The 18,780-nt window shown below is 48.6% G+C and overlaps 1 protein-coding gene across 3 annotated transcripts in view; it reads right to left on the bottom strand.

Moving 5' to 3' along the window:
* Nucleotides 1-18,780, bottom strand: part of LOC112107503 (uncharacterized oxidoreductase YjhC-like) — a 65,682-nt gene that overhangs the window by 22,681 nt on the left and 24,221 nt on the right. For all 3 annotated transcript variants that reach the window (XM_029912939.1, XM_029912940.1, XM_029912938.1), the window contains 3 exons: nt 17,235-17,294; nt 15,562-15,669; nt 1,719-1,775 (listed from right to left, as the gene is read on the bottom strand). In XM_029912939.1, coding sequence (XP_029768799.1) covers nt 1,719-1,775; nt 15,562-15,669; nt 17,235-17,294 — 225 coding nt within the window. The remainder of the gene's footprint in view (nt 1-1,718; nt 1,776-15,561; nt 15,670-17,234; nt 17,295-18,780) is intronic.

Genomic DNA, 18,780 nt, shown 5'->3' with positions numbered 1-18,780 from the left:
CCTTGCTTTCCTTTGTCCGCACAGGGCTTAAACTAGAAGCCCAGAGCATCCACAGCCTCAGTGGAGTTCAGTGGGAGCATGAGTAAGCAACTGTGAGGCTCAGGAGGTCTCAGACACAGATTTTGAGGTCTAGGGCAGCAATGCCCCATGTCCCAAGGAAAGGCACAAAGAGGTCTAAGTCTTGGAGTGTGTCCTAAGGACCCAGAAATGGTGATGAGACTCTACCCAGACCCAACTGGCTTGGAAACACATGAGAGCCAGTATACGGATCCACTCAGACTGGTGTCCATACAAAGGGGTATTGGGCCAGACGGTAACAACTTATACTTCCTATAAACTCCAAAAATGGAGTTCCAGGAAACAAAACAAAAATCATAGTCCCTCCCAATCTGCTTAAGTATAAACAAACAATTTGGCATCTTCCTTGTGAATGATCCAATCCAGATTTGTTTGGCTAAGTGTCACAGCAGAATTTGTTGAATATCTAAAATCCTTTTCACTAAAAAAAGGAGGCTAATTTCCTGAGTGTTATTAATGTAAAAAGATCATAGGAAAATTCTGCTTTTCTAAACACCTACTTCCTGCCAGTTTATTAAAAATGCCTTAAATTGGGGACACAATTTATGTGACTTTAATTTTGCCGAGCGAGAGACCGGAGAGTCTGCCACCGTATCTGGTGCCGCCCCAAGGCTTGAACACCGTAGCTTCCTATACATGAAAAGTATATAGTGTCATTTATCCACTGTTCTTGGAAACTGAAGTATTCCTCCTAAAAAGGAATAGTGAACAAAGACAATGTTTGTCTGCTCGGAATTTATAAGCTACATTAGTTTCTTACATATTAAACCACAACTGACATGGTAGGGCAAAAAACATTACTGACATTTAAATAAAATTTAATTTCAATGCTTGAATTTTTAAGTTTTCACTAACTTTAAACAGTGATGATCTGACAGTAAATTTCTTCTGACTGATATCAACTTTAGAAATAAAAATCCAACATTTTGCTGAAAAATTAAAAACACACGTTGGTAAGGCCCCCACCAAATAATGCTCTCAGCGCCTTTTCATAGCTCTGATTAGAAGTTACTACAAACTATTTCCAGATATTGCCCATTCCCGCTGATTCAACAGATGCTGTTGGTGTACAAACACGGAGATACATGAGAAGGAGCTAGATTCATGTGGGGGAGAAGAGAATCAAATTTGCCAAATAAGATGGGACAAAATATGAGAGATTCTCCCTCGCCCACACACATATACTTTTAAAAATGGATCACAGTCAGCAGAAAGTTCAAAACAAAAAATTTGTTTAGGGGTGCTTCTCATTACAACGGTCATGGACGTGAAGTCAGCAGTTCTCCAATAATTTACCCCTGAGTTTTGGCAACAAGAGGATTAAGCAATTTGTTTTCTAAAGCATTTAAAAAGGAATATTTCTAGTTGTTTTATGTTCACAATAGATGATTAATAAAGAATATAAAAAATACACAAGACTTAAAAAATAGTAAAATAAAAAAGTCTTTTGTCTCAAATCCTATTTAACTAATTAAATTTTGTAACAAAGAAGGAAAAGGAACAATAGTATTCAGCACTTAGTTGCATCTAGCACACTTGAGAAGAAGCTGAACAGCATATATGCTAAGTGTTATTTACTACTAAGGCACTGATTAATAGGTATAACTAAGCTCAGATAATACCATGACACACACACTTACGGGCTCCAGATGCTGTATGTGGCAGATGTCTCCAATTGCTCCAGCATCTAGTAGCTCCTATATTAACAGACAGCGAGGAAACATAACTCAGTTTGCTCTGCCTATCCAGATACACAAAGCCTCTTTCTGATACCACAAACAGACATGGCAACTCTCGCAAATGTATCGCATGAGTCGTGATTTCTGAGTAAAATTCAGTCTCACTCATGATCTAGCAATAGAACTCTCGAATGTCAGGATTTTTTCTGAGCCGCACCACATTCTTAAAATGGGTTTCTGGTCAAACAGGAGTTACCCCCCACAAACAAAAGAAGGTGGTTTCGCACCTAGACAGTAACTTCCAAAGTACTTTGAAAGACAATGAGAATTCATGTACATATCAGATAAAAAACGGTTACTTACCTTTTCGTAACTGTTGTTCTTCGAGATGTGTTGTTCGCGTCCATTCCACATTAGGTGTGCGCGCGCCGCGTGCAGGAGCGTCGGAAACTTTTTCCCTTAGCGGCTCCCGGCGGGGCCCCTGCCAGAGTGGCGCCACTGCGCTGTGCATATATACCCCCACTGGCTCGACCCCCTCCAGTTCCTTCTTGCCGATGACTCCAACAGAGGGGTAGGAGGGTGGGTGGCGGAATGGACGTGAACAACACATCTCGAAGAACAACAGTTAGGAAAAGGTAAGTAACCGTTTTTCCTTCTTCGAGTGCTTGTTCACATCCATTCCACATTCAGTGAATCACAAGCTTACCTTTGGAGGAGGGTAGGAGTCACGAAACAATTGATCGGAGGACCGCCCTGCCAACTGCCGCGTCCTCCCATGCCTGCTGGTTGACCGCGTAGTGGGTCGTGAAGGTGTGCACCGATGACCAGGTGGCCGCCCTGCAGATCTCCTGGATCAGGACCTGTGCCAGGAAGGCCGCAGAAGCTGCCTGTGCTCTGGTCAAGTGGGCCATGATCGCTGGAGCTGGGACACCTGCGAGGTCATAACACACCCGAATGCAGCTCGTGATCCATGACGAGATTTGCTGCGGCGACACCGGAAGGCCTCGCAACCTCTCAGCTACAGCCACGAACAGTTGCGTGGATTTACGAAAGGGCTTGGTCCAAGTAGAATGCCAGCGCTTGGCGGACATCTAGGGTGTGCAGGCTGTGGTGCCTCATGTCCGCATGGGGTTTGGGAAAAAACACCGGCAGACAAATGTCCTGGCCCAGATGGAATTGTGAGACCACCTTTGGGAGGAACTTAGGGTGTGGGCGGAGCTGCACCTTGTCTTTGTGAAACAGTGTATGGTGGCTCCGAGGTGAGAGCCCTCAGCTCAGATACCCTTCTGGCTGAGGTGACAGCCACCTGGAATGCCACCTTCCAGGAAAGGTGGAGAAGGGAGCAGGTAGCCAGGGGCTCGAACGGGGGCCCCATGAGCTTAGAAAAGACTAAGTTAAGATTCCATGGCGGGACTGGGGGGCATGTGTAAGGGAACACCCTTTCCAGACCTTTGAGGAATCGCCCCACCATTGGGTGGGAGAAAACCGAGCTACCTGAAAACCCTGGGTGGAAGGCGGAGATAGCCGCCAGGTGCACCTTAATCGAGGACGGGGCCAGCCCCTGCTGCTTGAGGTGCAGTAGATATTCTAGAATGGTTGGCACCGGGGCCTGGAGTGGCTGCACCTGTTGTGGCCCACACCAGCACGAGAACCTCTTCCACTTGGCCAAGTAAGTCGCCCTGGTAGAGGACTTCCTGCTACCAAGTAGAACCCGCTGCACAGGAAGGGAGCACTGGCTCTCCAAAGCATTTAACCACATAGCTTTCATGCCGTCAGATACAGCAATTGCAGGTCGAGGTGGAGAAGCCGCCCTCCGTCCTGCATAGTGAGGTCCTGGTGTAGGGGCAGAGTTATCGGGGCCTCCACCGACAGGTCCAGGAGCGTGGTGAACCAGTGCTGGCGGGGCCAGGCCGGGGCGATGAGAATGATCGATGCCCTGTCCCTGCGCACCTTGGGCAGTACCTTGTGCACCAGAGGAAGCGGGGGGAAGGCGTATTTCAATTCCCTTCCCCGCGGGATCGCGAATGCGTCGCCTATTAAGCCTGGGCTGCGATCCTGGAATGAGCAGAATTGCAGGCACTGGGCATTGCCCTTGGTAGCAAACAGGTCCACCCGGGGAAACCCCCACTTTCGGAAGACTGAAAGCACGAGGTCTGCTCTGAGCGTCCACTCGTGCATGCGGTAGGACCTGCTGAGGTGGTCCACCAGTTCGTTCCGCTCCCCCGGGAGATACACCGTCTCGAGGTGAATGGCATGGGCTATGCAAAAGTTCCAGAGGAGGAGAGCCTTGTAGCAGAGTGGGGAGGAACAGGCTCCGCCCTGCTTATGTAAAACATGGCGGTCGTGTTGTCTGTCAGAACTATCACGGTGTGACCACTCAGAGTGGCGTGAAAGGTCTGGCATGCTAAACGAACCGCCCTGAGCTCCTTCACGTTGATATGGAGCGATTGCTCCGGCCCCGACCACAAGCCCTGAGTCCTGAGGTCCCCCAGGTGAGCCCCACATCTGAGGTCTGACGCGTCTGTTACCAGCGTCAAGTCCGGCTGTTGTGCAGCAAAGGGAATGCCTTCGCAAACCACGGTCTGGGACCGCCACCACATCAAGGAGACCAGCCCAGCACGTCCTCCTGGGCTGTCACTATCAAGTCTAGGGGGTCCCTGCCAGGGCGGTATACACGGGTGAGCCAAGCCTGCAGAGTCCTGAGTCTCAGTCTGGCATGCTTGACCACATGTGTGCAAGCTGCCATGTGGCCTACCAGCCGCAGGGAACATCTGGCCGTTGTAGTGGGGAATTGGCACAGGGAGTTCACTGCTTGCTGGATGGCCAGGAATCGTGATTCCAGAAGGCTTGCCCTTGCCTGTACCGCGTCTAGGACCGCCCCTATGAATTCCACTCTCTGAGTTGGAACGAGAGTGGACTTGGGAATGTTGACAAGGAGCCCCAGCTTGCGGAATAGGCTCAAGGCCGTCTGCACGTCGTACCAAACCTCCTCTTCGGACCGACCCGCCAGGAGCCAGTCGTCAAGGTACGGGTAAACTCGAATCCTCTGCCGCCGCAAGAATGCCGCCATTACTGCCATGCATTTTGTGAATACCCGTGGGGCCGCAGCTAGGCCAAATGGTAAAACCGCGAACTGGTTCACGGTGAAGCGCAGGAATCGGCGATGAGCTGGGTGGATGGCGATATTAAAGTCTGCGTCCTTCATGTCGAGGGCAGCGTACCAGTTTCCTGGATCCAGGGAAGGGATGATGGTGCCCAGAGAGACCATGCGGAACCGGGCCTTGACCAGGAACTTGTTTAGCCCGCGCAGGTCTAGAATGGGATGAAGGCCCCCTTTGGCCTTGGGGATGAGGAAGTAGCGGGAGTAGAACCCTTTCCCCCTGAGGTCTAAGAGTACTAGCTGTACCGCTCCCGCCTCTAGGAGCGAGTGAACCTCCTTTTCTAGGAGATGCTCGTGAGAAGGGTCCATGAAGAGGGATGGGGAAGGGGGGTGGGAGGTAGGCAGGGAGGAAAACTGTAGCATGTTCCCGCTTCGCACCGTGCATAACACCCAACGGTCCGATGTAATGCTGGACCACGCAGGGAGAAGCGGGACAGGCGGTTGAGGAAACAAGGGGATGGATCCGGTAGTTGATCTGGTACGCTGTCCTCGAGCGCACCTTCAAAAGCCTGGCTTAGGGCCCAGCTGAGATTTATGTTGGCCTTGGCTCTGGCCCGGCCTATTGGAGTTGTTGTTATTATTGCGCCACCTCCTGTTGTCTCCGCCTCGTCTGCGGTAAGGCTCCTGCTGAGGACGAGGCTGATACCGGTGCTGGGGAGGAGGCTGTGGCTTGAAGGGCTTCCTCTGAGTCACCGGGGTTGCATACCCACCGACTTGAGTGTAGCTCTAGAGTCCTTGAGGCTATGCAGCTTTGCGTCCGTCTGGTCCGAAAAGAGCCCGGACCCTTCGAAGGGGAGGTCCTGGAGCGAATTCTGGACCTCAGGCGGCAGACCTGACTCCTGCAGCCACGCCGAGCACCGCATGACCACGCCCGACGCGATTGTCCTGGCTGCTGCGTCCGCCGAGTCCAAGGACGCTTGGAGGGAGGTTTTCGCTACAGCCTTGCTTTCCTCCACCAGGGCCGTGAACTCCTGTTGGGAGCCTTGCAGGAGGTCGTCCTTAAACTTCCCCACTGCCGCCCAGGAGTTGAAGGGTACGTCTATACTTAGCTCCGGGTTCGGCGGTAAGCAATCGATCTTCTGGGATCGATCCCGGAAGTGCTCGCCGTCGACGCCGGTACTCCTGCTCCGTGAGAGGAGTAGGCGGAGTCGACGGGGGAGCCTGCCTGCCATGTGTGGACCTTTGGTAAGTACTTTTAAGTTCGAACTAAGGTACTTCGACTTCAGCTACGTTATTCACGTAGCTGAAGTTGCGTATCTTAGTTCGAACTGGGGGCTTAGTGTGGACCAGCCCGAAGTTATGCCTGTTGAGGATGGCCTGCTGGTTAGCAATCCTCAACTGGGGGCCCCCTGACGAATACACCTTCCTGCCGAACAGGTCTAGGCGTTTTGCTTCCTTGGCCTTAGGGGCCGGAGCCTGTTGCCCATGGCACTCTTTCTCGTTTACCGCCGAGACTACCAGGGAACATGGGCTCGGGTGGCAGAACAAGAAGTCGTATCCTTTTGACGGGATGAAGTACTTGCACTCCACACCTTTGGCTGTTGGTGTGCTGGATGCCGGGGTCTGCCATATAGTCGTGTAATTAGACTGAATGGTGTTAATGAGCGGGAGCGCTATTCTGGATGGACCTTCTGGACTCAGGATGTCCACCATGGGGTCCTCCTGCTCAACTGTCTCCTCGACTTGCAACCCCAAGTTATGGGCCACCTTACATAGCAGCTCTTGGTGGGCTTTGTGGTCTATTGGCGGAGGTCCTGTTACCGCCGTGCCTGCTACTGCTTCATCCGGGGATGACGAGGAAGTTAGCAGCTGCTCAGCTTCCTCCGGCTGGTCTCCCTGGTCCCCCTCCCCCAGGGGAGGGGCTTCCGGCTCGAGCCATGGGCGGTGGCCTTGGGGCGGCACCGGATATGGTGCCAGACTCTCCGGTCTCTCGCTCGGCACGGCTGCAGGTGGCTTGGACACCGTAGCTTCCCTTATGGAGGAGTGTCGGTGCGGGGACCGGGACTGCTGCACCGAGTAGCTGGCCCTGGAGGGAGCACCTTGTCGCTGGTGGTAGGCCCAAGGGGTCCAGAAGGGCCAGTGTCCTCGCGGTCCCCATTGTGGTTGCCAACCAGTTTGTTGTTCCCTGCTGTCCGGAGCCCGGTGTGGGTAGCTGTATTGGCCCGAGTCGGCGCTGGACCCCGGCGACGCCGAGCGCGAGGGCCACGGCGGTGCCGTCGATCTGTGTTGGCGGGAGGTTGACGATCATTGGATGAGTTTAAACGAGCATGTTCTCTAATAGATCAGCAACCTAATAACGAAACAACGTTAACCGGGACGAATTTAAGTGAGGAGTTACTGTAATTTGTATGGTCATATTTTTCCATCAGTACAGCATAGTTAGCAATTTGAAATTGGAAAGTGGCCAATGAACAGGCTTCTTGCTGATCGGGAGAGGGACCGGTACCGCTGGTCTCTGGATCGGGACCAGGACTGGGACCAATGCCGGGAGCAGTGCCAGGACGGTGTCCTCGAACGGCGCACCATTACTGGCTTTCCTTTCGACAGCACCCTGGGCCCGGGTGCCGGAGGCTTCTCCCTGGCCAGGAGGGGGCTCACCACCACCAGTCCGATGAGGTCTTTTGCCGCCTCAAAGGTGTCAGGCGTGGAGGGCTGATCTATTACGCCCTCGAACCCTTCGTCCGCACTGAGTTCACTTATGGCTGGACTCGGTGGGAGTTGTGGCGCCAGTGCCACCGGTGCCAAAGTCAGTGCGGTGTCCATTCCACTCTTCCCGGTATCCGGGGCCTGATATAGCGCCGGTCTCCTTTGCGGGGAGCGTCCGCGTCCCTCCTTTGGTTTTGCGTTGGGCCGTACCGGGGAGGATGAGCGGTGCTGGGGCCTACTTTGGCATTCCGAGGCCAACGGCTTGCGGTGTTTGGCCGGTACCGGGTCTCTTGATGACTCCGGGGGCGCTCTGCACCGAGGAGGCTGAGGCTGGCGTCAGGTGTTCCGGGCCCGATGGCTGCAGCGTGGCCTCCATCAACTGCTTTAGGTGAAAGTCTCTCTCTTTCTTTGTTCTCGGCTTAAAGGCCTTGCAAATTTTACACTTCTCTGCTCGGTGAACTTCCCCCAGGCAACGTAGACAGGAGTCGTGGGGGTCACTAACCGGCATAGGCTTGCGGCACGTGGCGCAAGCCTTACACCCTTGGGCCTGCGGCACTCCCCGCAGCCCGGGGCAGGTGCTGGAATCCTCCAAGCACCTAATCTATTAAGTGTCCAACAACAATGAAATGCTAACTAACTGATAACTAACTGATAACAGCTATGAACTGATAACTAACTGATAACAGCTATGCAACTCCAAGGCTAAGGGATTGCTTCTCTTACGAGAGCAAGAGGTTGTTCCAACGCCGCCACGGACGGTAAGAAGGAACTGGAGGGGGTCGGGCCAGCAGGGGTATATATGCACAGTGCAGTGGCGCCACTCTGGCGGGGGCCCCGCCGGCCCACCGGGAGCCGCTAAGGGAAAAAGTTTCTGACGTTCGTGCACGCAGCGCGCGCACACCTAATGTGGAATGGATGTGAACAAGCACTCGAAGAAGAAACAAAGCTATCAAGCTAATGGGGGGGGGGGGGAGGAAGAGACACCGTGGCTACACCCCAGCAGGGAAGAGAAACTTCATCTGAGGTATAAAGAAGGGGGACAGCCAAACCTCAAATAAGCAACTGAATCAGCTGGGAAAAGAAGAATTTACTCACCTTGTGCAGTAACGATGGTTCTTCGAGATGTGTGGCCCTGTGGGTGTTCCACTGTAGGAGTACGTGCGCTGCTGATCGGAGAACTTCGGTAGCAGTGTCTGTTCGGCCCGTAGAGTCATAGCGAGAACTCTGAAGTACAGGGGAGGAGGGCGGGTAGTGGAGCACCCGCAGGGACACACATCTCGAAGAACCATCGCTACTGCACAAGGTAACTTCTTCTTCGACTAGTGTCCCTATGGGTGTTCCACTGTAGGTGATTCCTGAGCAGTACCCACCCTTGGAGGGCTGGGAATTCGGAGTTCGGTTAGTCACAGATGAAAGTACTGTGGAGCCAAAGATGGCATCAGAGGCAGAGTCCCTGGTGATTGCATAATGTTCTGCAAAGGTGTGGACTGATGCACCCATCAAGCCTGAAACCGGGGGGGGGGGGGGGGGGGGTCCACCCAGGGGGACCAGGGGTTTAAAAAGCCTGCTCCTAAGTGACCAGGGGAGCTAGCGAACAGAAGCAGCTAATGGAGGAGTTTTGCGAAGGAGTTCTCCAGGTTAAGGAGGAGCAACTACATGAGCCTTGGGGTGAGTCTGTTGTCTGTAGTGTGTGTGTTTGTGTTTGTGGTGTGCTTGCTGCTTGACTGAAGTATATAGTGTGGTCGGTTTGTTTGGGGGACTGTGAGCTGAGTCTAGCAAGGCTGAGAGCTTCTTAACCAGGCTTTGATCCCTAAGCCCCTTAGCACCCATCAACCCTAAACCAGGGGGTGGGGCTACTCAGGGAGACCAGGGGTTTAAAAAGCCAGCTCCTAAGCGACCAGAGGAGCTAGTGACCACAAGCAGCCACCAGGGAAGATTTGCGAGGGAGTTTAGAGGGGGTGTGGCAGAGGCTAGATACACTTAACATTCTTTAAGGCAATAAACACCCCCTGATAAAAACAAAACAACAACAGAGGAAAGAACTGCAGGAGTACAAAGAGAATGTAGTCAGAAGACCAGCAACAGAGTGGGGCTATCCAGTTTATTGCACTCAATGCAGCATGTATGGTTACCTATCCTATCGTATGTGTACATTCAGTGCAAGGAGCTCGTGGCCCTAAGAGACCGTGTATGAGCTTTGGAGTCCAGGGTGGCTGAGCTGGCAGAGCTGAGGGAGACAGAGAGGTACATAGATGAGACTTTCCAGGACACAGCAGAATGATCCCACCCCCAGTCTGACAGCCTCTGTGCTGTTGAGGAGGATGAAAGTCCCAGGGAAGGAGAACATCCAACTGGAGCAGAGGGGAAAGATCCTGTAGTTGGGACCCTCCTTCCAGATGATGATGTGGTTTCCTCTCGCACTAAGGATACCTCTCCCGGGGAGAAAACTCCAGTTATTAGGAAGAGACAGGTAATAGTAATAGGGAATTTGATCATTAGAAACATAGATAGCTGGGTTTGCAAGGACTGGGAGAACCGCATGGTGACTTGCATTCCAAGTGGGAAGGTTGCAGATCTCTCAAGACATGGGGAGGAGCTGGCGGTCGTGGTACATGGAGGTACCAATGACAAAGGGAAGGATAGGAGAAAGGTCCTGGAGGCCAAATTTAGGCTCATGGTATATCTCATTTGCCTCTCTCCAGTGTCACTATTCTGTAATATCAAATGTATTTATAGCTAAATATCAATTTAAGTCAAAATTAACAGCATCTCTTTTAACTTGTCAAGATCGTTGTGACCCCGGGAGCCTCTCAATGCCAATTGGCAGAGGGCACAACATAACATAACTCATACAAGGCCTGACACACTCATTGCCCCACCTCACTATAGTCATAATCTGTATCTAAAATATGTCTTGTAAGGTATCATATATAAACTGGTAACATGCTGGTCATTAATATTATTATGGGGTGTATGAAGAATTATAAGTATGTGCCAGAAATACATTCTCAAAATGTGTTTGGCAGGCAGGGTTTAAATCATCCTGTTCTGGACAAAGGAATGTATCTTGCTTGGATGTTTCTCCAATGTAAACTGAACATGAGAGACAATGAAATTACATTTACACACAAGACAGAAAAAGCCATTAGGCAAACCAGTGTGGGGGATGGCCACTTAATTCTCTCAGCGCGGGATGGACGCTGCAGCTCCAGAAAACCTTCCCGCCTCCTGAAGCAATACCATTGAACTTTGGAAGATATAAGCAAGGACAAAGAGCCATCTTGGGTATCCATTACTGAGCAGATGCAAAATGTCAGAGCTCTTGTACATCTCAGAAAAGTGGAACCTTTTAACAAAGAGGGTTGAAAGTCTCTGAAAACTGAACATAGGTGAGAAACTTGCTCAGACCAAGACTGTAGCTTGCTGAAGTTAAATTTAGTCACTAGAAGCCTATTTTGGTTGTAACTTTTCATATCTTTCCCTCTTACTAGAAGTCACTTAAATCCTGTGGTCTTTGCTAACCAACTTATTTTTAGTTTTACTACAAACCAGCTCAGTGCTGTACATTTCAACCGAGTGTGGGCTTTCAACTAAACTAGCAGGCTGGTGTTTGTTCTGTCGCTTTGGAGGCAGTGAACTGAGTATCTTCTGTGAGGGTCCAGTGAGAAGGACTGGATACTGCAGGGGAGCCAGTTTGGGAGAATCTTGGAGCTGGAAGGGCTGGTGGTGTCACCCTGCAAGGAGTAACCGGGCTGGTGGAAGTCAGGGTGAGGCTGCTGTGCTGTGAGCATGATACTAGGATCAGGGCTCTGAGCCAAGGCTACACCAAGGGTGCAAAGCAGGTGAGGACAGAACTCCTTACTGGGCCGGGCTGAAACCCAAAGCATCACAATGAGATCTTACCCAGGAGTAACCATTATGCATTTTTTTTGGAAATAAAGACTTGGTATCTTTCCTGAAAGTGGGAATTAACTGTTCCAACTCCATACCCCCTTTACCCTTCCAGGTAATATGATATTTTTGTAATCCTATATTTCAACTGTCATGGATTTCTAGTCAATATGTGTGCCCATTTGATAATCTTTCATAATACACATTCCCACAGCTCAAATCTGTCATTAAATCTGATTGTCAACAAAGCCTTACAAATACATGTTTCATCTAATTACAACCACTGACAAGGCCCCACATACTCAATTCAGTACAAAATCAAGCAACCACAAGACTCTGAAATAGTGGGCAAGGAAGGCAGGGACTCCAGAGCCACACAGGCAGTCATCTCAAAGTAACCACTCTGTGTGCACTGGTTGAGACCAGGTCTCCATCCACCGTTCTTTTTCTAGGTTAAGAAGTAGTGGGAATAAAAGCCCTTCCCTACGTGTTATGATGGTACTGGTTCCATGGCGACCAAATGTAGGAGGTGGTTTACTTCTTGCCGTAGAAGGTGTTTGTGAGAGGGGTCACTGAAGAGAGACAGGGAGGGAGAGTGGGTAGGGGGGATGGAGGTGAATGGTATTGAATAATCTGTGCTGAGTATTTCTAGAACCCATTTGTCCATGGTGATGGTCTTCCATGCTGAGTAGAAAGGGGTCAAATGGTGTCCAAAATGGGGGTCAGTAATGGTGTCAGCACTAAGGAATGGGGGAGGTGTCTCAGGCCCTCGATCAAACCTTTAAAATTATTGTTTTGCAGAGGGTTGCTGATGATTGAGTAGGGAGTGGTCGACGCCTTGGAGATCTCTGTCTACGTTTTTGTGTATTAGATTGTCTCTGTTCTTGGGCGTAGCGGGCAGCTCTTGCAAGCTGGGTTGAATAGTATTTCCCTGTTTTTTTCCTCTGTGCAGATGTGTATATCCTGAGGGAACGAAGAGTTGCCCTAGAGGCCTTCAAGGTGTGAAGGGACTTGTCGGTTGTCGTGGCAAACAACTTCAGACCATTAAAAGGGGGATCCTCCACAGCCGACTGTACTTCCCTTGAGACGCCGGAGAAGTGAAGCAATGAAGCCTGACGCATGACTACAGTGGTAGCTGTGGAACGTGCCGCCATATCTGCCACATCTAGAGATGCCTGTAAAGCAGTTCTGACTAGGAGATGGCTCTCTGTGATCACCACTTTGAATTGTTCTCTCTTGTCCTCTGGTATGTATTCAATAAAGTCTGACATTTTGGAGTACAGTAACTCCTTGCTTAAGGTTGTAGTTATGTTCCTGAAAAATGCTACTTTAAGCAAAACGATGTTAAGTTAATCCAATTTCCCATAAGAATTAAAGTAAATAGAAGGGTTAGATTCCAGGGGGAAAATTTTCACCAGACAAAAGACATTGTATACATATACAGTACAAGTTTTAAATAATTTTAAACAAACAGTTTAATACTGTACTTACCAATGATGATTGTGAAGCTTGACTGAGGCAGGGGCATAGCGGGGTCGGGGTGCGGGGGCTTGCTCCACTCTGCCCGCCTGGCACTCCTGCCGGGGAGCGGGGTCGGGGGCTTGCCTGTTCCCCGACTGGAATGCCAGGAGGGAAAAGTGGGGTAAGACCCTGCGCCTTGACCCCACTCCCTGGGTGGAACTGGGCAAGTCCCCATGCCCTGACCCCGCTCCCCGACCCCACTCCCCAGTAGGAACGTTGGGCTGGCGGAGCGGGGCAAGCCCCCATGCCCCGACTGGAATGCCAGGCGGGCGGGCGGACCAGGGCAAGCCAAACAACCTTATAACGGAACATTGCACGACTTTAAACGAGCATGTTCTCTAATAGATCAGCAACCTAATAATGAAACAATGTTAACCGGGACGAATTTAAGTGAGGAGTTACTGTAATTTGTATGGTTATATTTTTCCATCAGTGCAGCATAGTTAGTAATTTGAAATTGGAAAGTGGCCGATGAACAGGCCTTGCGTCCAAAGCAGTCTAACCGTTTCCACTCTTTGTCATAGGGAGTGGATCTGCAGTGGTGTTGTCTGCCCAGTTCACTGATGGCGTCAACCACTAAGGAGTTTGGTGTGGGGTGAGAGAATAAAAAGTCCATTTTCTTTGAGTGGATGTAATATTTTTTATCCCCTCTCTTTTAAGTGGGCGGGATAGTTGCTTGGGTCTGCCATATATTTTTAGCTGGTTCCATAAGTGCTTCATTTACAGGAAGTGCAATCTTTGATGATGTTTGCAGAATGTCTAGTAATTTATGTTGGGACTCTGGAACCTCCTCTCGGAGAATCTCTAGGGAATCGGCAATTCTTCTGAACAGCTCTTGAAAGCATTTGAAGTCATTGGCTGTTGTGGGTGATGGAGGCATCATGGCCTCGTCTAAGGGTATGTCTACACTACAGGATTAATCCGAATTTAGATAATTCGAATTTGGGAAACAGGTTGTATAAATTCGATTGTGCGCGGCCACACTAAGCACCTTAATTCGGTTTTAAACCACATTAATTCGGTGGTGTGCGGCCACACTACCCCATTAACTTAAACACAGTAATTCGGTGGTGTGCGTCCACACTAACCCTAATTCGAATTAACAAAATCGATTTAGGCTCTACTCCGTTCGTCGAGGTGGAGTACAGAAATCGATTTAAAGGGCCCTTTAATTCGAATTAACTGGCTCTGTAGTGTGGACGGGTGAAGGGTTAATTCGGATTAAGGCAGCTAAATCCGAATTAAAGTCCTAGTGTAGACCAGGCCTAAGGAAGAAGAGAAAATGTTGGTTGTTGGGGTAGTTTCTTGTTCCAGGGTTTCTTCCTGTTATTCAAAAATTTCACTGAGAGTGGTGGGGGAGATCTAGTCCTCTCTCTGTAGAGTTCGGGGGTCTAGGGTATTGTCTCCTGTATGTCCCCCAGGAGTCCCAGCAGGGCCACTATGTAGGGAATGGCATAGGTGGTGGCGTCCATGGGTGCCCATACCGTATCTAGGTGTCAGCCCAGTGGTGATATTTGGGCTGTACAGGTGGACCTAATACCGTACTCGTTTGAATGTGAGAGGAATGGAGTGATGAGTAAGCACCCTTTTCCTCATCACCTTCACCGGAAAATGGAGGGGCCAGAGGGGAGGTGAGTTGGCGTGGGTACCATGTGCACCGAAGTAACGTGTGCTGAGGAGTGGTGAGTCTGATGTTGACAAGATTAGTAAGTCCTTGTGGTGAAGAAATTGGTGTGCTACAGATGGTTTCGGTACCAAGGCGGTCAATAATCACTGTGCTGTTGTAGTCGTAGACATCTGTGCTGACGTCGGAGCACCCTGCGCTATGGGAGCTGAGGGTGGCACCGTAGCCTATGGAGAGCGTATCGGTGCCACATGTTTAGGCAGCCCCGTCGGTACTGCGGTGGAGGAGGTAGGCTTCTCTTTGCCTCTTGACTCTGAGCCTGCCTGCTTGTGGTCACTGGCTTTCTTGGTACGTGCGGTACCCGAGGACCCCGGTGCTTTGTATGTACTCAGCCATGGTGCGGTTGGTACCGAGAACCTAGAACAAGCCAGAGACTATTTCTTTTTCGGTGGCTCTTTAAGAGGAAAAGTTGGTGCCCGTTTTCTTGCCATATTTTTAGAGGAGTGAGCTTTCCTCTGTGACACGGGTGAAGTCTGTTTGTCAGAAGTGGTTGTTGGACACCCGTGTCCAGAGGGAATCTGATGACCGGGGTCGGATGCCAGGCGCAGTGACTTCTCCATTAGAATAAGTTTAAGTTTTAAATCTATTGTTTTCCTGGGGTGAGCTTTTAAGTTGTGGCAGTGAGAGCATTCTTGTGGAATTTCATTTACAACCTTATTTTCTCAGTAACCGAACACCTAAAGTCCTGGTCTAAACTTTCACAGCTGCTTCTTGCAATTCTAAATGATTATTTTTTATGCTCTGACAACCAATCGCAGTAGTACCAGGAATGTGACACATAGTACAGGAATTTATTGACCCTACTCCCATGACCAATGTCACGGTCACAAAAGTTAATATCCATATCACATAGCAGGAATGAGCATTTACTGACTCAACTGGTTACTGTGAAAGCAATATACCTTTATCTTCAGTGAGGCTGGATAGTACCGCAGGACATGGCACACTGCAAGCATGACATTGTTAGCTGTACATACAGACACAATTTCTTTGCAGTCCTCAGGTGTTACCTTATAAACCAGAGAAAACAACCCAGTCAGTTATTTCTATTCTGACTGCATTATGTACCACAGTTACTGCATGAATCTGCTGTCACAACACTAGCGATTTGAAAAATACGTTTTATTAAATATCTTTGTAGGCACTTATGTGCTAATTGTAATTTCATCTTCAACTGTATGAAAATGGCACTCACCAATAATACTCTAGTTATGTGTATGTTTGCATTATTATTAGAAACTACATTTAACTAGACCAAAGCACGCTCCTGCAGGGTGAAACTTATCCAAGATTTCAGCACAGCAGCAAATAGTTTTTATTGATGTAAAATGTGTGTCATTACTTTTTTAAATAAAGACGTTAAAGGAAGGGTGGTTTTATGGTTGAGGCACTAGCCTTGGGTCTCCAGGATACAGGCAGTCCTCGACTTTACAACGTTCAACTTATGACGAACGGCACTTACGACGTTTCTGAATTGACCCCCTGATTCGACTTACGACAGTTGGTTTCGACTTTACAATGCTTGGTACCACAATGGAGTGTATTGCGGTTCCAAGTTACGACGTTTCGACTTACGACGTAATTTTTCAGGTACCAATTGTGCCATAAGTCCAAGGACTGCCTGTATTGGGATCAACTCCTAGGCTCTGCCAGACTCTGTTACCATGAGTATGTTGCTTCTCTGTGCCTCAATTTCCATCTATAAAATGAAGATAATACTCCTCCTTTCTCCTACACTGTGTCCATCTTGTCTATAGTCTTTGGGGGAAAAGATTGTCTCTTACTACATTTATGTACAGCACTGAGAGCACACTAATACAAAGATAAACAATAATAAAAGATGTTATTTATACAGCACCCCAAAGATTTAATCTGTCTGTAAAGCAACTTTCACATAGTACAAACTTGGAAGTGCAAAAACATTTATGTGGAAAGACAGGTAGATTGCAGGAACTGGTGTTCCTCTGACTCTCAGAATTAGCTCCTGTGCCCACTGAAGTCAATGGCAAGGCTCCCACTGACATCAGAGGTGCAGGTTCAGGGCACCTTATTGCAGATAGCAGGACAGTATTAAACCAAAAATTTCATTTCTTGTTCTTCTGGATTCTGCAATGAAGTCAAAATCCTGTGCCTAATATGATGTTCTACTGCCAGAGAAATTATATGATATCATGAATTTAACATGACCACCTTACTGCAAGATCCCAAAGCGAGAGATGTGCTGTAAGGAAGCAAACCCCACATTATATTTACACACAGGCAGAATATTATTTATTACATTAACACCTACATGTGCTAGGGCTGTACAAACACACACCCACTTTAAGGGAGTTTCTACCCTGAGGAGTTTATATTCTAAGTTAAACGAAAATAGGAAGGATCAGGGAAAGGAAGACTATGTACAATTTTTTTTCCATTTTCTGTTTATTAAATATAAAAGAATATGGATCAGGGCTTTGATAATTAGCAAATGTAGCAGAAAAGATACTAAGGAAATTGATTGAAGATTTTACCCTGATATTTGAAAATTACCCCAACTGTTTAAACTTTAACATTATGATCTTGCTTAACTTACTGCCATGGGCTTTTCCAACAAAATGTGGTAGCCTTTGTTAGCAAAAGCTATCGCTGGAGCCTAGGAAAAGAAAGAAACCAAAGAGACAAGTTACAAGAAACTAAACGTTTCTCCCTATCATTGTTTACTCACAATTAGAAATAAACAACATTTTCCAGACAGTTTATTCACCAAAATATACAGTTTCAGGTCCACCAAAACTACTTGCGAATTTCACACAACTTTGCCAAATAGTTTTAGCCCACAACATTTTTTGGGCTAGATTTGCAAGGGGCGTTAGATGCCATTCACAAAACCAACAGAAGTGGAAATGCCTCCCCAAGGCCATAGACTCATGGTGACAGCACTTACCTAGGATGTCTGAACCCAGGTTCAAGTCCCCACTCAGAGGAGGGATTTGAACTAGGGACTCCCACTTCCAACGGAATAGTCCAGTGTTATGGCACTGAATATCCTGGGACAGCATCAACTCAGTCACTCCTACGGAAGCTGTTACACTTGGTATAAAATACTTAAATAGTCACTGGGGTGGAGACAGAGAACGACACGACAGCCTGCTGGTTAGGAGACTCTCCGGAGGGAGACACCTGCATCCCACTCTCTCCTCCAATAAAGTATTAAGCTATGAGCGACTAACGTTCAAATCCCTGCTGTAAACCAGGCAGAGTGGAGACATGAGCCCAGGTGTCCCCCACCCCAGGGAAGTGCTCTAACCAAAAGGCTGTAGGATATACAGGGGAGGCTTGGTTGCCTGAATGGGGTTTTTGTATTTCCTTTGCTCTTCATAAAAAGCTGGATAAAATCAAAACAAAGTGTTGAATTCAACCCAAATATTTTTCCTTCAGATATTTGTTTCTCTAAGAAAAGTGAAAAAAAATTCATTTTGGGTTGATCCAAAACAATTTTTATTTTTCAGTAGTGACTGAATTAATGTCATGCCTTTTGCATGCAGCCACTTAAGGTTTGTCTTCTGATTTACATTCTTCATTTGCCTTCCTCTTCCTGCTTCATATAACAACTTCCTGAAGACCCCCTGGGTCTGTAGAACATTCGGACTATCAAGCAGTCTTCCCTTTGTTTGTTTAATTGGATACTGCAGTGTATTGTACTGTTTTACTGCCTTTTCGGCTTGGTATTAGTGGGCTTTGGACAAGGTCCTTCAGCTGTAAGCTCTTTGGCACTCTTTATATAACCCGTTCTATAAATACATAATCTCAAAAAGTGATTTTCTAGATTTTTTATAAAAAGCAACAGAGGGGCCTGTGGCACCTTTAAGACTAACAGAAGTATTGGGAGCAAAAGCTTTCGTGGGTAAGAACCTCACTTCTTCAGATGCAAGTAATGGAAATCTCCAGAGGCAGGTATAAATCAGTGTGGAGATAACGAGGTTAGTTCAATCAGGGAGGGTGAGGTGCTCTGCTAGCAGTTGAGGTGTGAACACCAAGGGAGGAGAAACTGCTTCTGTAGTTGGATAGCCATTCACAGTCTTTGTTTAATCCTGAATACACTAAGAAACTGCACCATCTGCTGAGGACACTCCCTACAC

The sequence above is a fragment of the Terrapene carolina genome, unplaced genomic scaffold (genome assembly GCF_002925995.2).
Source record: "Terrapene carolina triunguis isolate 2854851 unplaced genomic scaffold, T_m_triunguis-2.0 Scaffold391, whole genome shotgun sequence".
NCBI classification, from domain to species: Eukaryota; Metazoa; Chordata; order Testudines; family Emydidae; genus Terrapene; species Terrapene triunguis.
This window is presented reverse-complemented; position numbering and strand designations above follow the sequence as displayed.